Below are 21884 nucleotides of genomic sequence, written 5' to 3'. Positions count from 1 at the left end.
AGTAAGTAAACCCTTCGGACACCAAGTAAGCTGATGGACAAGACTGGTGTAGTGTTTGGATGTTGCTACCTGAATATAGGTTTCCTCAAAATTGGAGAGCATTTTTCAGGTCAGATTTAACTAAAGAGTTGTTCTGTTCACCCAAATTCCAGATGTATAAAATCCCTTCCATTCCCACCAAAGGGAAAAATGGCAGTTCAGATGGCCCAGAGTAAAACACGGATGAGGGATTGAGCCAATCCCCACTAGTCAGCAGGAAAAGACACGACATTTTGGAAGAGTATGTTTAAGGAGGATTAGGGTTCTGAGACTCCAGCATGAAGGGATTGAGCATTATCAAGGTGTAGACATAAAGTTAATGAGGACTGGCTACTGATGGGCTTTTTGAACAACAGAAGAAAAGATTGAGATTGCCGCAATGTCTATTGAATGCTGATACAGAGAGTGAGGAATATGGATGTTAGAACAGGACACCAAAAAAGGGTTAGAACGGAAGGAGAAAGTTCTGGCTAGTCAGGGCAGAGCTCTCTCATATTCTCTCACATGGCTCAAGGAGTTTTATTCCATTCTGAGTGAGGGAGGACTGATAGAATCTGGTAGAAACTCCAAACACACTCTTACTTATAGCTCTTCTCTGTTTATCCTTAGGTTGAGTAAAATCATTTCAGCCCACAGCCCCAGTCATTCTAGACTTATACTTTCTTGACTTTAATTCCTAAATGAGAAGATTTTAGGTGCTATTAAAGGTAGCTCTCTAAACCTGAGAGGACCACCGGCTGCCATTAGATAGCAGTTCTCCCCACAGAAGGGAACTTTAAAGAGACTTGTCCTGGGATGCCTAGGTGGCTCAGTTGGTTAAGTGTCTATCTTCGGCTCAGGTCATAATCCCGGAGTCCTGGGATTGTGCCCTGCATCAGGCTCCCTGCTCAGTGGAAACTGTTTCTTCCTCTCCCTCTGGCTGCCACTCCCCCTGCTTGTGCGCTCTTCCTATCTCTTTCTCTCTGTCAAATAAATAAAATCTTAAAAAAGAGAGAGAAAGTCTTGTCCCCTCTGGGTGTCCCACATGTTCCACTAAGAACTTACATACACGCACACACACACACGCTCACACACAGAACCAAGTAAAGTCAATATTGATGAAAAACTGAAACAGGTTGTTTTAAAACCAGCAACATTCAACTTCTGCCTCATGTGAGAATAGGAACCAATGTTCCAATGCCCTGGTCCTGGAGGTCTCCCGTTTCTGCGGAAGCATCAGTGAGGACTAGAGTTCCTGGCTAGTGGAAGCCTGGCCAGCAGGCAGGAACAAGGACCTCATCGGGAAGCCAGCACAGGCTGACAAAATCAAGGTGCTGTTTCCTTAACTTTTAGCTTTTTATTCACTGTATGCCAGAAAGCTCTCTCATCCTGGGTATTTGTAATTAGCCCGCCATTCCTCATTTTTTACTCCGTTCCAGAACATTTTCTTTCTTTGTGGACCAGCAGCCCCTTTATTCCTGTACTTCATTATTTTGGATTCCAAGCATTTCTCCAATTTCCTGAGGCTATTTAAAATTCTAAGTATATATCTCACCTACCACACGGAACTTGGCACGGTGACTTTGGGACATCATGTAATATGAAATTGAATTACTATTCAATATTCTAAAAGGACTTCAGGGAACCTGGGCCATCTCTAAGACTCCAGTCATCTTGAGGTGGCATAGTCTAGAGCTGGAGCTGTCAATCAGAGATGATTTTGTTTCCCGGGGAGCATTTGGAAAGCTTTAGAGATGTTCCCAGTTGTCACAACTGAGAGGGAGGGATGCTACTGACCTTAAGTGGGTAGAGAGGAGGAATGCTGCTATACACAAGATAGCTTCTCACAGCAAAGAATTAGCACCTAAAATACTACTACCATGACTGAGAATCCCTGGTCTAGACTGGTGCTATGCATTGTTGAAACAATTCCTGCCTTCTAGTAGCCCATCTCCAGATTTTGATGAAAAGACCACCTAATATAAAAACATGGTTAATTACTATAAGAATACTTTGACAGTCTTTACTGGGAAGGTATTTATATCTTTTAAAACATTTAAATCTGGGGCACCTGGGTGGCTCAGTGGTTAAGCCTCTGCCTTCAGCTCAGGTCATGATCTCAGGGTCCTGGGATCGAGTCCCGCATCGGGCTCTCTGCTCTGCAGGGAGCTTGCTTCCTCCTCTCTCTCTCTCTCTGCTTGCCTCTCTGCCCACTTGTGATCTCTCTCTGTCAAATAAATAAAATCTTAAAAAAATAAAAACATTTAAATCTGCCATCAGGCATTTCCCAAAAGAACACTTACTAGCACCAAATCAGTTATCTCAATTCTTTCTACATGCTAAGAAACAGGAAATATGCTCATGATTCTGAGTTTTAGGAAGGATCACTGTCTCTGGGTTGGCAAATACAAGTGCCCAATACATATTTCAGTCCTCACAGAAACACAAGGAAGTAACATGGCTATTGATTGTTATGATTACACAACTGGAACCTTTCTTAGGGAAGTCCATGTAAATTTCCACCTTTCACTTGACCTTCGTTGAGTAGCTATGTCTCTAGCATATCTGAGCCATGGGAAAAACACTGTTAGGGAAGGAGGGGTTTCTGAAATACCCACCTTTTCTGCAAGTAAATAAACAATGAGAAATGTACATCTCACTGGGACATACACCTTGATATCATTACCAATGAAATGCTCATTCATTACCAAGACTCTACCGGGAGGGAAAAGATTCACATATTTCAAGAATGTATTCTACGGACTATCCCCGTATTCATCACCTTGGCCAGACAGGTGCTCAGGGAGTACATATTTTGAGCAAATGAATAGATTTGTGGAATCACTTGCCCTGGTGTCATTAGCATTTATGGGACGTCTGGGTGAACATATATAAATATAAATGTTTTCCAAGTGCATTTATAGTTGGGCAGGATATTGTAACTTTGGTCTTCTGTTAGCTGGTAAGGCTCACTTTTCTTATAAAAGAAGCACTTGAACAGTCAGATCACATTACTTCCTGGCCCTTTTTACTCTCCATTCCAATTGGGTATGCTACAAATGATTCATGAGGAAAAACCACATATTTATGCAGGCAGCCGGCGGCTTGTGGGGAAGGGTTTAAGGCAAGCAGGGAATTTTGTGTGGAAATCAATTCTTTGCGGAAGTCAATGTATTATGGACATTCAAGCAAGAGAAATTCCAGAGAGAAATTAACTGCCCAAGTAAGCCAGCTCCTTGAGGTGTGCATCTATAATCACTAGAAAAAAAAAAAAGTGAGTTAACCCTTCAGGCAGCTCTTAAATATACATTAGCTATTGAGTGGGGAGAGCTAGAGAACTGAAATTGGCCTTTAAACACAGAATTCCTTACAAAATTGATTCACAAACCAGAACAAATTCCCCTCAAATTAAATGGATGTTTCCAAAGGGCTTGTCTCCAGGGTTTTTCCACAGACTATCCTAAACAGGAGTCTGGTCATGGGAAATTTCCAGTGCCTACATACACATGGGATACTCTAGAGCTTTGGAAGTGAACAGGCCCTTGCTGTTTGAGAGTGAAGACTTTCCAGCCTGAGGTGGACAGAGGGTATGTCTACTGAAAACATGGAGCCATGGAGCCTCTAGACAGCAAGAGATCTCCATCAACGGAGTCATAGACTCGGACTCTGAAGAGTCGAGGGAAGACTGCCTGGAAAGGGATGCTGTAAATGCCACAGGTGAGGCACAGAAGAGCCACCACCAATCTGTTTTTGAAAAGCATGGCAAAGGCCTACCTAGGGAGTATTCAGAGGCATACCGCAAGTTCCTCAGACACTCAAACAGGAAGAGCATGCTTGAGTATCCTATCCCTAGTGAGAAGACACAAAGCTCAGGTTTTACTTCTCACAGAAACTGTCCTGGGCTTGGCTCAGCTGCAGCCTGGGCCGGGAGACAGACCACTTGTGCTTAAGAAAACTACAAAGGTGGGGCACCTGGGTGGCTCAGTGGGTTAAGCCTCTGCCTTCTGCTCAGGTCATGATCTCAGAGTCCTGGGATCAAGCCCCATGTCGGGCTCTCTTCTCAGCAGGGAGCCTGCTTCCTCCTCTCTCTCTGCCTGTCTCTCTGCCTACTTGTGATCTCTGTCTGTCAATTAAATAAATAAAATCTTTAAAAAAAAAAAAAGAAAAAGAAAACTACAAAGGAATATCACACTTGAAATCCCCTCCTCCTGTACAGGTTGAAGATGAGGGAACTGTCCAGGTGGCTGACGAGGAGGCAAGGTGAATTCTGTGCACTGTGAAAGAGCATTGGGTCCTAGGGTCTGGATCAGGGCAACTGGGAATAACATGTCACCATAAATCCCTGTAGGATTGACCATTTCTTCTCTGCCTGCCTGCCAAGCCAGAGATATCAAGGTCAGACTCCTGATAAGAGTGGGAGAGTCAAGGCTTTCAGAAGCGGTAGCGCAGACACTAAGATCGTGTTACCTTCTTTAAGTCCAAATGAGGGCTTTAATTTTTTAGTTCAGTTAACAGTTTTGTCCCAATGTCAACGTCCTAGTTTTGATATTGCTACAGTAACGGCTGTTATATGGTGACGGTTATGGGGATGGTATCACTGGAGGATGCTAAGGGAAAGGCCCACAGGGACTCTTGGTTATGTTTTTGCAACTTCTAAACCTAAAATTATTTCAAAATTTAAAACTTAAGGAAACAAAAATGAAAAATCCCAATAAATTACACATATACAGTCACTTTAAAAAAAATATTTTGCCAGACTGCAAGAAAACATCAAAGCAAGGCAGAAGAAAAGGATACAAAAATTGAGCACACCCAAGACTTGACTACCTTCTCTTTCAGGGTAGTCTGACTCTCTTTCAGGTAGAGCAGGACATAGAAGCCACGGCCCATGAAACAGTTGCATAGAGTACAGGAATGTCTCTCTCCTGAATACCAGAAATACCCTGGGAGATGGCAAACTTTTCTAAATCCCTTCCTATTCCACAAATCAATTACACACACACACCCATCTTTGTTATCATAGCTTCCTTATCATCCCTTTGGAACTAAGGCATATTTCTAAAATAGATTTTTCAAAGTATTCTGTGTATCACCCACATAGGACACCTTTAATAAACTTTAACTTAGTGTTTACTCAGTAACTAAAATGACCTAGGATCAAGAGAAGTTCATAATTTTTAGGTTTTACCACATACACCAGTTATCACCTACGACTTTAGTAGTGATACATTCTAAACAACAGGATATAAAAGAGATAGCACAGTAGAACAGCAGTGACATGCAGCTAAAAAACTGGCGTGTGTTGTGCAATATTTAATACTGAGAGAGAAGTCCCATGGGATTTAAATGCTGCTTCATATAAATGTTTTATTTTTTAGTCATCAAAATGATTGTGGGATCTTGGAATCTATTCTTTACTTTTTTTTTTTACTCTTTCCTCCCTCCATTCTTTGATTATGGAATTATACTTTCATTCATTCACTCATTCATTATATTCAATTAATTTTTACTGAGCAACTACTATGTTTCAGATACTGTGCTAGGATCTAAAAGACTAATAAGCTAATAAAAAGACAACCACAGACCTTGAAGGTCATCAAAGAAAATGTCAAGAACACTTAATGAGTATGCTTAATGAATCTACACTACCAGCTTAAACTAAAGCCTTATTCTCAAAACATATATGTTGTATTTTTTTTCACTTTTGTAAAATGAATATAAGAGGAAAAAATAAATGAACTAGAAATAGGAAACATCTAATGGGAAACAAACAGCTTGCTTTAGATTCAGTTTTTTCATTGTTAATTTGGTACTATTCACAGGTCAGTCTCCAAAAGCTCAGGTAACCAATCAGCTTTTTAGATGGCCCTGTGGTTTTCTGTACCTCTAGTCAACTCAATATGCCAGTAGACAAGAGGCCAGGACCTGTGGCCACACTCCAGTGTGCTACCCAGTGAAGCAAAGTCAGATGGACATGACCCCTGGCATTCAATGCAGGACTTAGATCTATTCCAGCCTCAGGCAGGAAGATGAACTGGACAAAGCTGAGGACCTGCTTTCCTCTGGGCATTTCAGTGTAGTCAAGTCATGCCGTCTGAGGCATGCAAGAAACACAGTTCTTTTTTTTTTTTTTTTTTTTTTTTTATAAACATATATTTTTATCCCCAGGGGTACAGGTCTGTGAATCGCCAGGTTTACACACTTCACAGCACTCACCATAGCACATACCCTCCCCAATGTCCATAATCCCACCCCCCTCTCCCAACCCCCCTCCCCCCATCAACCCTCAGTTTGTTTTGTGAGATTAAGAGTCACTTATGGTTTGTCTCCCTCCCAATCCCATCTTGTTTCATTTACTCTTCTCCTATGCAGCCATCATGCTTAGCGAAATAAGAAACACAGTTCTTTAGGCCTCAAAGCTGCAGGCATAAGTACACAACAAGCCCCATCATCACCTACACGTTAAATGCTGCTTTCGTTGCCCTGGGTGTGGAGTTTGGTTTCTTTCAGTCTAAAGCAGTTCTGCTTCCTTTCCTCAGTGGTATATTAGCTGCCCCTATTAGGCACCTAAAATGGTGTGTAAGTGCTGTGCTTGGAATAAGCATAATTAAGAGTCTGGAGGAAGGTTGAGGAGACAACCATGACTTTTATTAGGGATGACTCAGCTGAAGGTAATTAAAAACAGATGATCAGAGAGAAACATTCGTTCTCTCGGTTCCTCAGAAATCTGGCATAATTGCCATGAAACAAGAGATGTCAGACTAGTGTCCCGGAAGACTGAGACCCTTAACCCTTTGGTAGATGATCCACGGGATAGATTCATTAAAAGAGGAAACTAACTGGCCTTTCACTACTCTGATGTAACTCTTCAATCACGACCTACGGTTAAACGGTACTCTAAAAATTTAATTTCTTAAAGTGTTTAGAGGTAAATTTACCAAGGAAAAGTAACATTAAGTCATACTAAATAATTGGACAAAAAAGGCCATCAGAGTGTGCTTTATTTGTTCTGGAATCTGACATGATCTCATATACCTCATGACTTTGCTGAACCCTAGTTCTTTTTATTTTTAAAGACTTTTTTTATTTATTTTAGAGACAAAGAGAGCACACACAAGCATGAATAGGAGGAAGCGGGGAGGGAGAAACAGACTCCCCACTGAGCAGAGAGCCCATTGCAGGTCTCAATCCCAGGACCCGGGATTATGACCTGAGCTAAAGGCAGATGCTTAACCAATAAGCCACCCAGGCGCCCTGACCCCTAGTTCTGAATACTCTTAAAGGGCAACAATATGACCATATTTACAGAGGAAAATAATGACTTAATAAGTAATTGTTATTGAAATTGGGATAAAAATCAGAAGCCACAGCAGACAGCTCAGGAAGATATTATAGTTTGTGTTAATCTAAAGGACCAGAAAATAATCAACATCTCCTTTGTTTTGCCACAGGTAGATAGATATTGCTTCAAAGAGTGTTCACAGGAATTCTGAGAGAATAATTACATTTATACGAAAGCACTTGTTTAACATAAAATTATAAAGTTGTTTTTCAATACCAGTATGCCACAAGTAAACATTTTTATGCCATCTTATGCTTCCACTCCTCCAAATAACTTCTGGAATGAATTTTATGGCCTCTCAACCTCTGACCTTCCTAGTGGAGCTACAGGTCTTACCTCTACAACGTTGGTTGGATTACAGATATAGATACCAGATGGTGTCAACATTTCAGGACTGGACAGTCCCTCGGTGCCAGAAACACTGATGATCACATTGTTTCTTATGATATTTCCCTGTTCTGACCGGTCTAATTTAAGAAAAGACAAATCAAACCCAAGGGATCCACAAACATAATTAATATTTACATAACTCAACAGTCTTGCTTCTACTATTATACATGACAGCTTACATCATGCTTATATAAATATATATATTTAAGAAATATTTAGTAGGTTCCACAAATTTAAGATAGTTAACATTTTGCCATCGGATGTGTCCATAAAATACACGACAACTTAAGTGGAGTGTAGCTAGATTTAAAACCAAGTTATATACTTACCAATTGTTTTTTTGGGAGTCATTTCCCAAGACATGTATTTTATGTCCATGTCTGTACCTGGGAACAAAAAGTCATGTTACTTCATTCAGTTCATGCCAACCAAGAAAATGAGAGATACGGCCACACTATTTCTTCTTCTGGGTATGGTTTATTTTAAATTTCTTTGTGTATTTTTAATTCATAGACCAGACAAAGAGATACAGATTATATGGGCTTTTTCATTCTAGAGTGTCATGGTGAATCAGAAGTTCATTTTAAACAGAATAAAGAACAAAGAAACAGATGTATTCTTTTACTCCTTAGGAAGAATTTAAGTGTCTCCACAGTCAAATGCTGCATACGGCTGTGTCTGCTCCAACCCCTTCCCTAGCTGTTCAAATTGGCCACCAACTATCTGCAGTGGTCTGGAACAGAAAAGGAGAAAATAAATAAAGAATAATAAATAAGAACATAAATAAGGATAAAACGGGCCATGCTACAGAGACTGATTAGCCTTATACGTAGCATCAGTAAAGAACAGCTCCATGGACTCTTCTCCTTATTAGGTATTTAGGTATATGAGCTACCCATGTCATTTCATGAACTGGGTTTACAAACCTATTTTGCATGAAATTAAGTACTTTATCTAGAATGCACTAACAAACGAATATTCTAATTTCATCACCTGCAGTATAATGGATGTCAAGAGCCTCCGATTCATAATAAGTACTAAAGGCTAAATTCCTCCTCCAGGTTTTCTTCTTTGCCTAGTTAATGTATATCCCATGTAATTGTTTTCTGCTAAATTAATATTGTTAGGGCACCTTCCTGAATTTCTGCTCTGGTCAGCAAACTTTTCCCTCACACCGACAAAAGTAGGAATAAGCAAAGTCAATCCTCCACCTGTGAGTTTAACTGCTCTGTAGCCGTTAAATTTACAATCCTCGTCCAATCGAAAGATTTTCCTGCCCCTGATTATCACGACTGTCCTTAGTTCTTTGTCTTTCAGAGCTGGAGTTTGTTTTAACCCAAGTTTATATGATCCGTATTTTCTCACTAAGCTGTTTCCCTCTCCGGATTAGGAACCTTATAACTTTTTTCCCAACCGATCATTCTTTTTTTTTTTTTTTTAAAGATTTTATTTATTTATTTGACAGAGAGAGATCACAAGTAGACAGAGAGGCAGGCAGAGAGAGAGAGGGAAGCAGGCTTCTTGCTGAGCAGAGAGCCCGATGCGGGACTCGATCCCAGGACCCTGAGATCATGACCCAAGCCGAAGGCAGCGGCTTAACCCACTGAGCCACCCAGGCGCCCCCCAACCGATCATTCTTAAATGAAACACATACATGTTCCCACTGATGGTATCACAGAATTAATTTAAATATGCAACACCGTTTAACAAATATAGTCTGACTTTCAGGGAAAACCTCTGATTTGCTTTTGTATTGCAATATATTCGAAGATCTTTTGTTCACTAGTTCATTCACTTCTTTCAACAAATATACATACAAAGGACTAGTTAGTGTGCTAAACGCTACGGAAACAATGTTCACATGAAATCTGGTGGTACAAACAGTCATTAATCAGAGGATCAGAGACATGATATGTCATTTTAAATCAATAAATAATGACTGGTGCTCAAAGAGCTTAAATAGAGGGACCTCACTTGGGAGTGTGGAGGAGACAACTTTTCAGGAGGACAGCGAGCAGTATTAGTAGAGGGAAAGAGTTTGTGCCAAGGCCTTTAGGGGCCAAAAAAGGTAACTTTTCGAAAGAATTAAAACAGCTCAGCATAGCTACAGTACAGAGGAATAGAAAAAGAGCAAGACAAGTTCACAAATGTTAACAGAGAAAAAAATCACTGAGGAAGACTTCTAAGCCAGGTTAAGGATTTAGGATTGTAGTCTAAGAGCAATAAGAAATTCTTAGAGTTTTAAGGATGGGAGTGATAGGATGCAATCTGCATTTTTTAGGGATAATTCTGGGTTCTGCAAGAGGAATGAAATTTCAGAGAAAAAAGCGGATACAAGTGAACAAGTAGAAGATTCTGAAACATGAACTTCTCTAGCAAGCCATAGGAGAAGCTAAGAACAGAATTCAGGATTTTTAACTTCTTGTCCAACATCAAAGCTTAATATTCCATAAGACTATGCAAAGATTTATTTATGTGACTTCAAATTATTGTGAAAATTGCTGACAGTAAATTTGAAAAACTCCCATGTCATGTTTATTAACCTCAATTGAAATGTCACCTTTAAAAGATACGTTTCTTTGTGATATAGTTGAGGAAGTTAATTAGTGATAGGTAAATTTAAATTCAGAATTTTAAGCTATGGCCTATTTCTAATGATCAGAGGCTAAGGTTTTTATAGATTGGGAATTCAAATTGTGGGAAAATTCCTCTTGAAAAACTATTTGTCCTACTCAAGTGTGCCAAAATTAAACAAGTTCATCACTTACCCACCAGCAGTGCATGGCCTAAAATATTGTAGAATACATTACTGTCCACCTTCAGGCCCAAGGTCCTTGACATGCTAAGGCCTCTACTGAAGGAGCTCCACACTGTGCAACCCTGTACATAGGAATCTGAAGAGGAAAGAGTACGGCAAACATTTGAAGTGAATCTTGAAGGTTCCTCAGATTCTGTTGATCATTTCCAAAGCAAGTTGTTCTATAACTGAGAACATTCCCCCCACCACCCCACACACAATAATGAAACTCAGGAAATGAGGATTTGGAAAGAGAATTCGAATCAAGAACCTGGGCAACTCAGGCCAATGCACCTCAAAGATACCAAGGATAAGCAAGGTGGAATCCAAGAGTCAGGTGCTAGAAAGAAAACCATCTGAGGAAGAGACAGCACGGCCAAACTACCAAAGAATGAACAGCTGTCAGGATTTCCAGTTGGCCACCCTCTCTGCTATCCTTATCCCAATATGGCAGACAGTGGCTAAAGAGAAGTGATGCACAATATGAAGAGTACTCCTGAAGGACCAGATCTGATCTTTGAAAATCACATCTTCCACGTGGAGATACAGTCATTATTTCTTCAGGCTGTGACATAATTTATTTAATTTGTCAGGCAATTATCTTGGCCCAAGATAGCCAGAGATTCTTATTCCAAAATGTAAGCAAAACCAGAGGTTGACCTGAGGATCATGACTCTCACATTTGAATGTGGTAGATTTATGAAAGTGAAAGGTGAGTACTCTACTATGCTAAAGAAATTGACATTTAGGAAAATCATTACCCTGGTTCCATGGGCATATTTTATGCCCTCCCCCTCAAATTATGTCAACTGGATCAGTCAATAAATAAATATTTACTGAGTATCAACTATATATTTCAGGAATTGGGCAAATAAAACTAAGCAAATTCTTCTTAGTTGGGTATCTTCATTCTGGCATAAGAAACTTACATTAAAATCATAATGGATAATTAAATGATAAATCCTGACAAAGGAGTTTTATATTATTTCCAGATAGTGAGAGATATTATATATGTATCAAATGCTTGAAGTACTGAAAAAAACTTTGGTTTATGGAATAATTTGACTTTTAAATTGGAGTTATCCAAAATATTCTCAACCATAGTGTCACTACTGACATTGAGCCTCTGCATTGTCCTTGACCTCAGCTCCTCTAGTACCAGGTATCCTCACCTTACTCACCTGTAAGTCAACCCATCCACACTCACCTCTGTAGGAAACACTGCCTGCTGCAGAGTTTTCCTGACTCCAGAACTCTACATATCATTCATTCAGCATAGGCCTGAGCATCTGAACGATAAATAATTACTAATGTATTTTTGGAATTATTATGGGTGGAATTCAAGGATTTTCCTGTAAAAGCAGAAATGATTCCAACACCTTCTAACTCTAGTGTCTAGAGGCAATTGACCAGACAGGGTACAAAGACCTTCGGGGCATGAAGCAATAAGAGATTCTTTGGCAAGGAGGCCAGAAGTTTCATACCCCTCCTGGGAAAGACAATTGGTATTAATTCAGTGATTTTCAAACTTTTAAAGCTCTGAAATTTTTCAACTAATATGAAATTTAATAAATAAATAAAAGTGCAGCTATTTTGAAACAGGTTGGTGGAGACAGATTGACTTTTGAGCAAGGAAAGATTTTGATTACATTTAATTGATAAGACTTGTATGTGACTGTTACCACAACTGCTACCGGAGCTGGTCCCACAACAAACTTCCTGCAGCACAGTAAGCACCAGGAGACCGAAGAACAAGAGAATAGGGCTCAAAGATACTGATCATCCCAGTGTGCAGGGAAGGAGCCATGTTAGGAACCATCTTCCCAACTGAATGTCAAAAATAAATAAGGTGGGGAAGATCAGAAAATTAGAATAAATAGTTAGTTGTCCTTGGTGTGCAGATGATTTGAGATGTCGAAAAAACAAAAAATGCTGCAGGTGCCAGGATTCTGCCTTCAAGAATCTCAAAGATTACTTTGTCATTGGCTGCTGAAATCCTAGCATCTCTCTCGACCTGCCTGAACCACCAAGTATGTCCTGATACTCTGTCAAACATCACCCCAGAGCACAGCCCCTTTCTAGGAAGGCAAAGCTTGAATGTGTGGGTGTTGGAGGAGCTGGGGGTGGGGAGGGTGATTCAGAAAGGGGGATGCTGTCCTCATTACTGAGCATCTCTTGTTCTCTGCTCATCCGCATCCAGTATTGGGGTTTTACCCTGGGATGCTCTTGTGTCTCTCCAACTTTGGTTTCAGAACCTTTGCCTACATCTGGTCATATTCTTCTTTTCTGGCTCTGAACTTGTTTTTCACCTAGTTTTTCTCACCTGCATTTGGTGTTTCCTGCTCCCTTCACATGCCTTTAGCTCTGGCCAACATCTGCAGTCTGCCTGCTCAATGTGCCAGGAAAAGCACCCGGTTCTCAGCCCATTCTCCCCCACTTTCCCAGGCAGAAGACTCCCCTGAGTTAGGACCCCTTCTATGGAGATGCTTTCTGCTGTGCCTGGGCTCTCAGAACACTGATTATTTATACTATTCAATATCTGTTTGCCTGCAATCACAAAGCTAGTAAATGACAAAAGCAGGATTCAAAACACAGATTTGTGTGGTTCACTCTGTGTCTATTGTACCTATACTGATGTTTCCCACAGTATACTCCTTAGAACTACTTGTTCCAGAATCACAAGGCTTCCTTTTAAAAATTCAGATTGCTAGGTCTACCTTAGACCAGAATTTATCAGGGTAGAGTCTATAATCCTAAATTTTAGTGAGCCCCCCGAATAAATTTTTGTCAGGCATACTAAAATTGGAGAACCACAGATCTAGGTTATAAATTATCCACCTTTGAACCCCCTGTGTCCCCATCTGTCACCTCTCATGGTCCCTGCATGTAGCCTTGAACATGGCAGAAGAGAGAAAAATGGGAAGTCATAGGCCTGGACCTGCTTACCTCTCATAGCTCCCACCAGAGTCAGTGAGCTCAGATGCTTACGGAAGGCTTGCCCCAATGCCCGAAACTGCACTCCCTTCAACTGGACCCGGCTGGGTTCCTCTGCGAAAGACTGAACAATGACTCTGGCCCCCAGATCCCTGGATCCCAATATCTTCTCACTCTTGGAATAGAAACAGTCCTGCAGATTCGCTGAAACACAGAGTGAAGTCGGGGGGACCTGAAGCACGTGCAACGTACTTCTAGACAAATCATCTGGTATAAAAGGTACTGTCGGCACAAGGGACAAACCATTATTGTTTGTTTCATTTAATAATCTTATTTCCCTTTTACTTTGATTCTCCTCTTTGGATTATTAATTAAAACATCCAATAACTAGGACATGATGTTGCCTTCACTCTATTATTTCCAGAAGCCCCCAAATCAATCACCTTAATTACTGTCACAAGAAGGCTGACTACAAGCCACAAAACCAACCGAAATAGATGCTTATTTCAATCCAAAAGATCCCCTGGAGGGAGTGTGCAATAAAATGACCTTCTCGTGGTTGATAATTGTAGGGAAGAAATGTGAGCGCTGAATGTAATCATAGCTCTTTTTAGTCTTAAGCTGTCCGGGGTTCCCTCCCCCTTTTTTTTTTTTTGGCTGCTTTGTAGTTTGGGGACTGAGCAACAATGCCACTGCAGATATGGCAAAGGGCTCCAGACAAACAGCTGAACTCCACCATCCCCACCTCCAACACCTCCTTCCAGTTCCTAGTGAGGACAACAAACAGCACGGTCCTAATACATTCAGCAACCAGTGCACCAAAGTGCTGTGACCTCAGGATCCAGGACACTTTCTGTGGACACATGGCAGCTGGCAGTGCGAACTCACCTCAGAATGGATAAGAAATCATCAACTAAATTGGTTCTTTATTTTCCATGTTAATAAACCAGACTGCCACAAATACAAAATGGCGTATCATTCCACAGTGAATAATTCACAGTAAATTTGCTAACACCCAGGAATAAATATATAAGAGGTAAATGAAGAGGTGTTTCGTATTTGTACGCTTTATCACAATTTTGATTCTTTCTGCCAGTAATCCATAATATTTTGAGTGGCCAGGCTTCATATTATTTATTTGACTACCTCATTTCCACTCTTCCGCCCCACACAAAGAAAGGGAGAGTGATACGTTATTTCTTTTTTTAAGGAATGTCTATGGATTTGTTTTATCTTGAGAAATTTATAATAACTTTTAAGAGTTGTGTTGAAATCAGAGATTGTTCCTTTCGGTGCCAACAGATTTATAATGGTCCAGTCCTAGAGGCATAGTCTCTCTAGCAACACAATTAAATGCAGTATTTTAGACAATATGATCTGAGAATGCCTAGATGAGGACTACCGAGAAAATCTGAATAGAAAAAGCAGCTCCCATTTCAGCAAAGTTGTTAAATCGGACAATCTTTGGATTCTAACACATAGTATCCAAACCTCTTTCAGAATGATATATTTGTGAGCTAGGTGACGGGGTGGTAGAAGGTAGAATCCAGGTCCCTCTCACCCAACCACATCCCAACATGGCAACCACATGTATCTCTATGTAGACATGACTCAAATCTTTAACTCCAGCCACGACATTTCTTCCAGGCTCCAAACACTCCCAAGCACCTCTACTCAGTTCCTGGTCTGGTGTCTCTCTCGGCATATACAAAATTAAAGTCATGATCTGTAGCCTCCCACTCCAAAAGCTGTTCTTCTTCCCATCTCACTAAATAGACTCATCATCCATCCAGAGCTCATGCCTGGGAGTCATCCTTGACACCCACACCATCCTAAACCAAAGTTGACAAATGATATCTTCACAACATGTGAAAGCCTCATAATCTACAGCCTGGGAAACCAAAACATAACCTACTAAACTAACCATCCCTGAAATAGATGTTTAATAGGCACATCAGTGTGATTCAGTGCCTGTTATTCTTCTAGAAGATAAATTGACTTTTTCAACCACTTGCTTAAAGTAGGTGGTAGTTCACTCAGAAAACAAACTCTAAAAGTAGGGGTGAGGCAGGGGGGTTGGGGGGGACACAAGAGCCCCATCAGTCTAATCAGTAAGGGATGTGCTGCCTGGGTCTGTGATTCTGGCATTAAGCTGTTTTCCTGAGACTTGTAGAAGGGACCTGGAATCACAGTTAAGACTTCCTTATAAATTTCCTTGGATATTTAATCTGATTCTCCAGATTTTATTATTTAACAGGATTTTTTTTCCCCCAGAGAAATAAATTCACAGGTGAACACCTGTTTACCTCATTTACAAGGTTGTAGAAGGCAGGAGACGAAATGACAATTTATCAAGGGCATCCTGAAAACTAAAGAATATTATGGACATGGAAAGGTTAACGGTTTATTCCATTTTGAAAGAAGTCACCATTACTACATATTGTTTGACAGGAAGAACATTCTTTTCCACTCATTGACTTTCCAGCAAAATACTTCCCTACCTTCTGAAGCACTGGCCTCCTGGCATGAAGCGAGGTGCTTCATCCTTTCAGCAGTGAGATTCCCTTGTATGGTGACCCTCCTACTGAGCAGCACTACCGTGACTTTTAAAATATGGCGTTCTCCAGCCACCCAATTCTCTGTGAAGTTGTGAGAATATCTGAAGGAAAAAAAATGGAAAAGACACATTTGAAGATATTACTCCAAACCTTATTAAAATAGTAAGCTCCAGATTAGCCTAATTCTCCCTTGGGAGTTTATTTCTTTACAAACTGAGGTACAGAAGAGTTGAACTATGGGCACAAGCATGTGAGAATTAGGTGCATTGCACCATAAGATGGAATATCTAGAGTCTTACAGGAAAAATGTATTCAAGATGTCTAAATCTTTCAAATGTTTCATGCATTGTAATTTTCTTATCAACACATCTAACATTGTTTAATGCCAAAAGACGTCATGGAAAGACAAACAAGTGTCCAGACACCAACACAGTTAAGACCTCCTCTGCTTCCATCAAATCAGAGCTAAGTTGACATTCAGTACCTCAAGGGTGACCTCAGGTGGAGGTCTGTTTTGTGCACTGCTTCCACAATGACAATCTCTTCTGTGGGTTTGGCACCTTCGACACCGATTCCACCAATGATGACAACTTCATCTCCAGGGCACCAGTCCACGGCATCCTCCAGAGCCAACACTGTGTCCCGGGCAGAGGCAGCTGCTCGAAGATGGGTGACAGTTACTTCTGGGAGCAAACCTAAAGCCAAATGAGGAAAATTTGCCTTTAGATATATTAATAGTTAATATGAGTTTGATGTTATTCAGCCAAAGAATCCTATGAAGTAAGAGTCTGGGAAAGCAAGCTTCAGGCTTGATGAGCATCAATGTGTTTACTTTTTTTTTTTTATATTAGTTTTCTCATCTGTTACATGTTGCAATAAAAATAATGCAGGATTGAACATGGCATGAGGTGAAAAATACAGGAATTGGAGGCAGACTCAACTGACAATTAAATCAGTTTTGCTATGTTCTAACCAAGGGTAATGTACTCAAGGATGGCTCTGGTTTCTTCAGATACAAAGCAGAAGTAGTGAGGTCTTTCCCCACAGAGTGGTAAGAGGATTAAATGAGAGAACAATGAAACGTCTAGCTGGGACCTTGCACATAATAGATCTAAAACACATTAGTATTTTCCTTCCCGGCATCATACTGTTTTGAGAATGAAATGTTACCACTTCTTTCTTATTCCGAATAAAAACAAATGACTATTAGACTCTCCGATATAAGTTCGTAACAAATCTCTAACCTGAAGACTTCAGCTCAGTTTACAAATGGGTTAGTAGTGTAGAGACTCAAAATTACCTTGGATTGGTTGTCCTAAGTCTTGATGATCCCTCAGATTCCAAAGTGGGTGCTATGTCCAAGATGGCTTTGCTAAGCCAAGTTGAAGGTGGGGGAACTTGAGACTCTAGAGTCTTGGTTTGTGTCAGGCTCCTGCTCATCCATCTGATCCTCCCCATGCCAGAAGGCCACTCCTTAACTATCCAAGATTCAAGAAGGTAGTCTGTCTCAAAGAGTTTATTCTGGCCTTTCCCAACAAGAGTCAAGGCAAAGACTTTTTTTCAAGCCATCATCTGAAGCAACGCTTCAGAAAATACATGGCTTACTCCCAACTCCTTCTTCTTTCCTCAGTACATTTCCTTCCTCCTTTGCAATAGATCATAATTTACCTTTAGCCCACAGCAACTTACTGTCCTCCCTTGTTGCACTAAAGTAAAGTAATAATACTTGAATCTCCAACTACAGAGGTAGCCGACAATAAATCATTTTCAAATTATTTTAAACTTCCCTCTTTATTTATGTGTCTGTGTGTGCACAAGCACTTGTACCAATAATGTTGTTCTAGGCTTGGAAAGGTCCCTAGGTTAATGATGTAATTTCTGAAGTTTACTTGGGCAATAATTTTATCTTGAAATAATTTACAGAGTTCAAAATTTCTAATTATAGGGCAGGTGGAAATTAAGACATAAATCATCCCAAAAGAAAATAATTTTAATTTTATTCCTTGTTTGTATGTTTTAACCTTTGGGAACAATAAAATAAAATAAGTCTCTTTATATGTATATGCATATATATGTGAATTTCTATGATCTATTCTTGAATGTCTATATGGAAAATTTTCTACCAAGCATAAAAAATGTTTATTAAAGACAAAAATGCTTTTAAACTCTGTACTCAGCTGTGCACAATACTAAATCAATATGCAAAAAATACCTACTCTGCACCTACCAGCTTGCAAGCTACAGGTAGCAGAACAAAAGGTAGGGACAACAAAGGTATTTCTCTACTAATCATTCTTATAATAGTCAAGTCAGAATGAATGAAAAAAAATCACAGAGAATCTTTGAAGTGCATTTTTACCTATTAACATAAACATATGTCCTTTCAATTGTTGACAGAGCTTTTAAAAAAGCAGGAATATTATCTCATAACTTATTCATTCTCATGGCAAAATAACACATGTCAATGTATATGACCAAAGCATCAACCTTGGACGTTTCATCAGTGCCTACATCGTATTTCCAGCTACATGGTAGATGTTGACATTTGGATGAGCTATTGTTACCTCAAACTCACAAATGTCAAAATAATTATAATAATCACCTGAGCTAGACCCTTTGCAAACACCTTTTTCTCTTCTTTCTCTTCTTTCTCCCTTATTCTAGTTTAGTTATATCCCTTCTTTGTTTATAATCTCTAGTGTCTGCCTACAATACTCAGTAACAAAGCCCCAAATTCCCTTCCAGACTTCCAGATTCTGATCTACTTGATGGTCTTTGACTCTGTAATAAACTCTCTATTTCAGGAAATCCAGTCTGTTTACCTCTTCTCATTTGACAGGATCATTCCTTCCTCTATCCCTTTACCCATTTTACCCCTTCCATCTAGGTGCCTGGCCTGCCTTCCCTCATCTATTCTTCCAAAATGCAGCTCAAGCCCTGCTTCTTCCACTGGCCATGCTGACATCTACCTCCTCCTACTAGACCTTCTAGTGATGTGCGGTTTGTACTGAAGCAAAAGATCTGTTTACATCTGGGATTTGGGCATGCCCAGGTTTGTGGCTATACTGTGGGCCATTTGCGGGAGGGAGAAGCTTACACAAAGGAGTAGATAGAAAAACAGAGGATGACAGGGTCTGGCTCAGATATAGGCCCTCTTTCCTGAGTTCATGGACCCATGACTGAACCTGTGATAAGGACCTGAAGGAACTCTCCAGATGCCTTTTGCCCCTGATGCTCCTCTGCCTGGAACTCTAGCTGCCTCATTCTTCAGAATGCTGTTCAGCTTGGTTCCTCAGGGAAGCCTCCAAGACCTCATGACCTGGGTCCAATCTTGTGTTATAATCTGTCCTGTCGCCATGTTCCTCTCCTTTCTAGCATTCAACACACTGCAATTTGACCTCTTACTGTAATTCTGTTTGTCTTTCCTACTGTACAGGACAGCAGGAACAATGACCAAGAAAGCCAAAAGAGGAGGTAAAGTGCACAAAGAAAGCCTCATGGTGATGGCAATAGACGAGTTGATGAACTCACATGACATTTGTCATGCGACACCTATAACAAACAGGCAGGAATGCTGAAAAATGCTGGAGATTCTGGGAGAGTTGGGGGCAGGGGATGGCAATAAATTTTTCTTGTCACTGCTGAAATACACACAGGCTGAGAAGACTCGGCAAGGGGGTTGGGGCACTGGGGAGATGAGATATGTAACCTGTAGTCAGTACCATATATTTCAGTATTAAATTATTCCATAATTATCACAGTGCCTATGTCTTATCTCCCACCTCAGTATTTACTACCTGAATTCAGGGACACTGCTTTATATGTTTCCTTTATATATGTCACAATCCCGGGCTTACAATTAGCATTCAACTCATAAGGATTTAAATTAATTATTTTGAATACTGCCTTCTGGACATTCACTTGCAAACTCCCATTAGACATATGCCAAGGAACACCTGGGTGACTCAGTCGGTTAAGCATCTGCCTTGGGCTCAGGTCATGATCCCAGGGTCCTGGGATTGAGCCCCATGTCTAGCTCCCTGCTCAGTGGGAAGCCTGCTTCTCCCTATGCCTGCTCCTCCTACCTAAGCTCTCTCTCTCTTTCTGACAAAAAAATAAATAAATAAAATCTTAAAAACAAAAGATATATGCCTAAATGACTATATAATATCCAATGTGCTTGAAAGTAAAACAATGCAAACATTTATTAAGAACTTAGAATAAACCCAACCTAGGCTAAGCAATTTCACTTGAAGTAAGAACTGTTTGTTTCTTCTTGTTTTTCTTTTGACAGATTGAACAGATTAGGAAACTGAAATGCTTCAGGACAAGATTTGACAGTCACGAGACGTCAGCACTGAGTTCTGAAACTGGGGCTTCTGAGTCCAGAACCAAAGAACTGGACACATAATCGAATTGCTGGACTCTGGAAATAATTCTAATTTAACTGTACCCAGAGAACTTTGGTACTCAAAAAATTATTCTCCTCACTTCATAAATGTTATTTAAGGGCTTCACAAGGCAAAACAGGCAGCTTCTGTAATGAAGAAAGCATTGCCCACGCTATAAACGTGAGTCATTTTACTTCAAGAACTCTTAGAAAACCCAAGTTGGGCAGTTCCCTTCCTTTCTCTACCACAAATCAAAAAACATAAAAATACAGTTTGAAAAGGTCAATAATTTATGAATATGCTCAAATGAAAAGGGTTAAGCTCTTAATGTGTAATTTAATATATTTAACCACTTTGGGCTTTCAACATTGACCTGTTAACCAACAAACTATTCATTTACTCCCACTAATGACTTTGACTCATAATTGTATTTCCTACAAATTATTGTCCAAGCATTTCAGTGCCATTCATCCATAATTACACCATCCCAGAGAAACATCTTAGCAAATGGGCATGGGGAGAAAGAAAATAATCTTTGTGGGTTAACACACTTAAAATCACTAATTGTCCTCTGTTTATTTTGTAGGACTTCAATCTTTATTCCAAGTGAATAACTGCCAAGACCTTTCCAAATCACTGGGGGCAGGGAGGTAGTGAAGGATGAGGAGAGGAAGGAGAGGGAAAGAGAGTGAGGGGAGGGGAGAAAGAAAGGAAAGAATCATTTCATTAAACTAATGTTCACGTCAGAATACAAAGATAAAGCAACTCACAAAAGAACTAGAAATCTTTCTGAAATACGTGCAAATGATTTCCCCCTATTTCTGCATGCAGCTAGCTTCACATTATGCATAGCAAATTGGTGAATGCTGTGGTGGGTGGGTGTGTGTGTGTGTGTGTGTGTGTGTGTGTGTGTGTGTGTAGATAAACATTTTTCATGCACTGGAAAGACAGACATGCAAGGAACAGAGTCCCTGTCTGACCAGGGTCCATGACCAGTACAGGAAATGGACAAAAATCACAGATGTACCATGTGAAGGGTTAAGACAGAGGGACATCCGGTGTCTCCTGGTGCACAGACATGGAGGAACTCACTCACGCAAAAGGAGGGGTTCTTTCTGGGATTGCTTCCCAGAAGAGGTGATGACTGAGCTAGGTCTTTAGGGTTAAGTCCTAGTGGGCCAAATGCAAAACAGGCAGGGCACTCCAGACAAATGCAATGATGTATACAATGGTGTGGGCCAATGTGACACATTTTAATTGCTGCTGTATGCAGCATGGGCAGAATGCACACACACGGGGGTGGGGGGGTTGCTGGTGAGAGTGAGAGTGCACCCAGCAAGGTGAGCAAGACCCACTCAGAAAGAGACTCTGGGGTCCTCCCAAACAACGAAGAGTTTATCCCAAAAGTAACCACCAAAGAAATACTTGAGATAGTAACAAAGAAATCAAACTTT

General features: G+C 40.3%; 1 protein-coding gene across 1 annotated transcript in view; it reads right to left on the bottom strand.

The window, feature by feature from the left end:
* Window positions 1-21884, bottom strand: part of LOC125101596 (fibrocystin-like) — a 269137-nt gene that overhangs the window by 89702 nt on the left and 157551 nt on the right. The window contains 6 exon segments of the mRNA XM_047731988.1: window positions 7697-7827; window positions 8080-8136; window positions 10519-10644; window positions 13494-13685; window positions 15983-16140; window positions 16524-16734. Of these exon segments, the coding sequence (XP_047587944.1) occupies window positions 7697-7827; window positions 8080-8136; window positions 10519-10644; window positions 13494-13685; window positions 15983-16140; window positions 16524-16734 (875 nt within the window).

Source organism: Lutra lutra, chromosome 6 (assembly GCF_902655055.1).
Source record: "Lutra lutra chromosome 6, mLutLut1.2, whole genome shotgun sequence".
Lineage (NCBI taxonomy): Eukaryota > Metazoa > Chordata > Mammalia > Carnivora > Mustelidae > Lutra > Lutra lutra.
The sequence above is the reverse complement of the archived record's forward strand: the minus strand, read 5'-3'. Positions and strand labels throughout refer to the sequence as shown.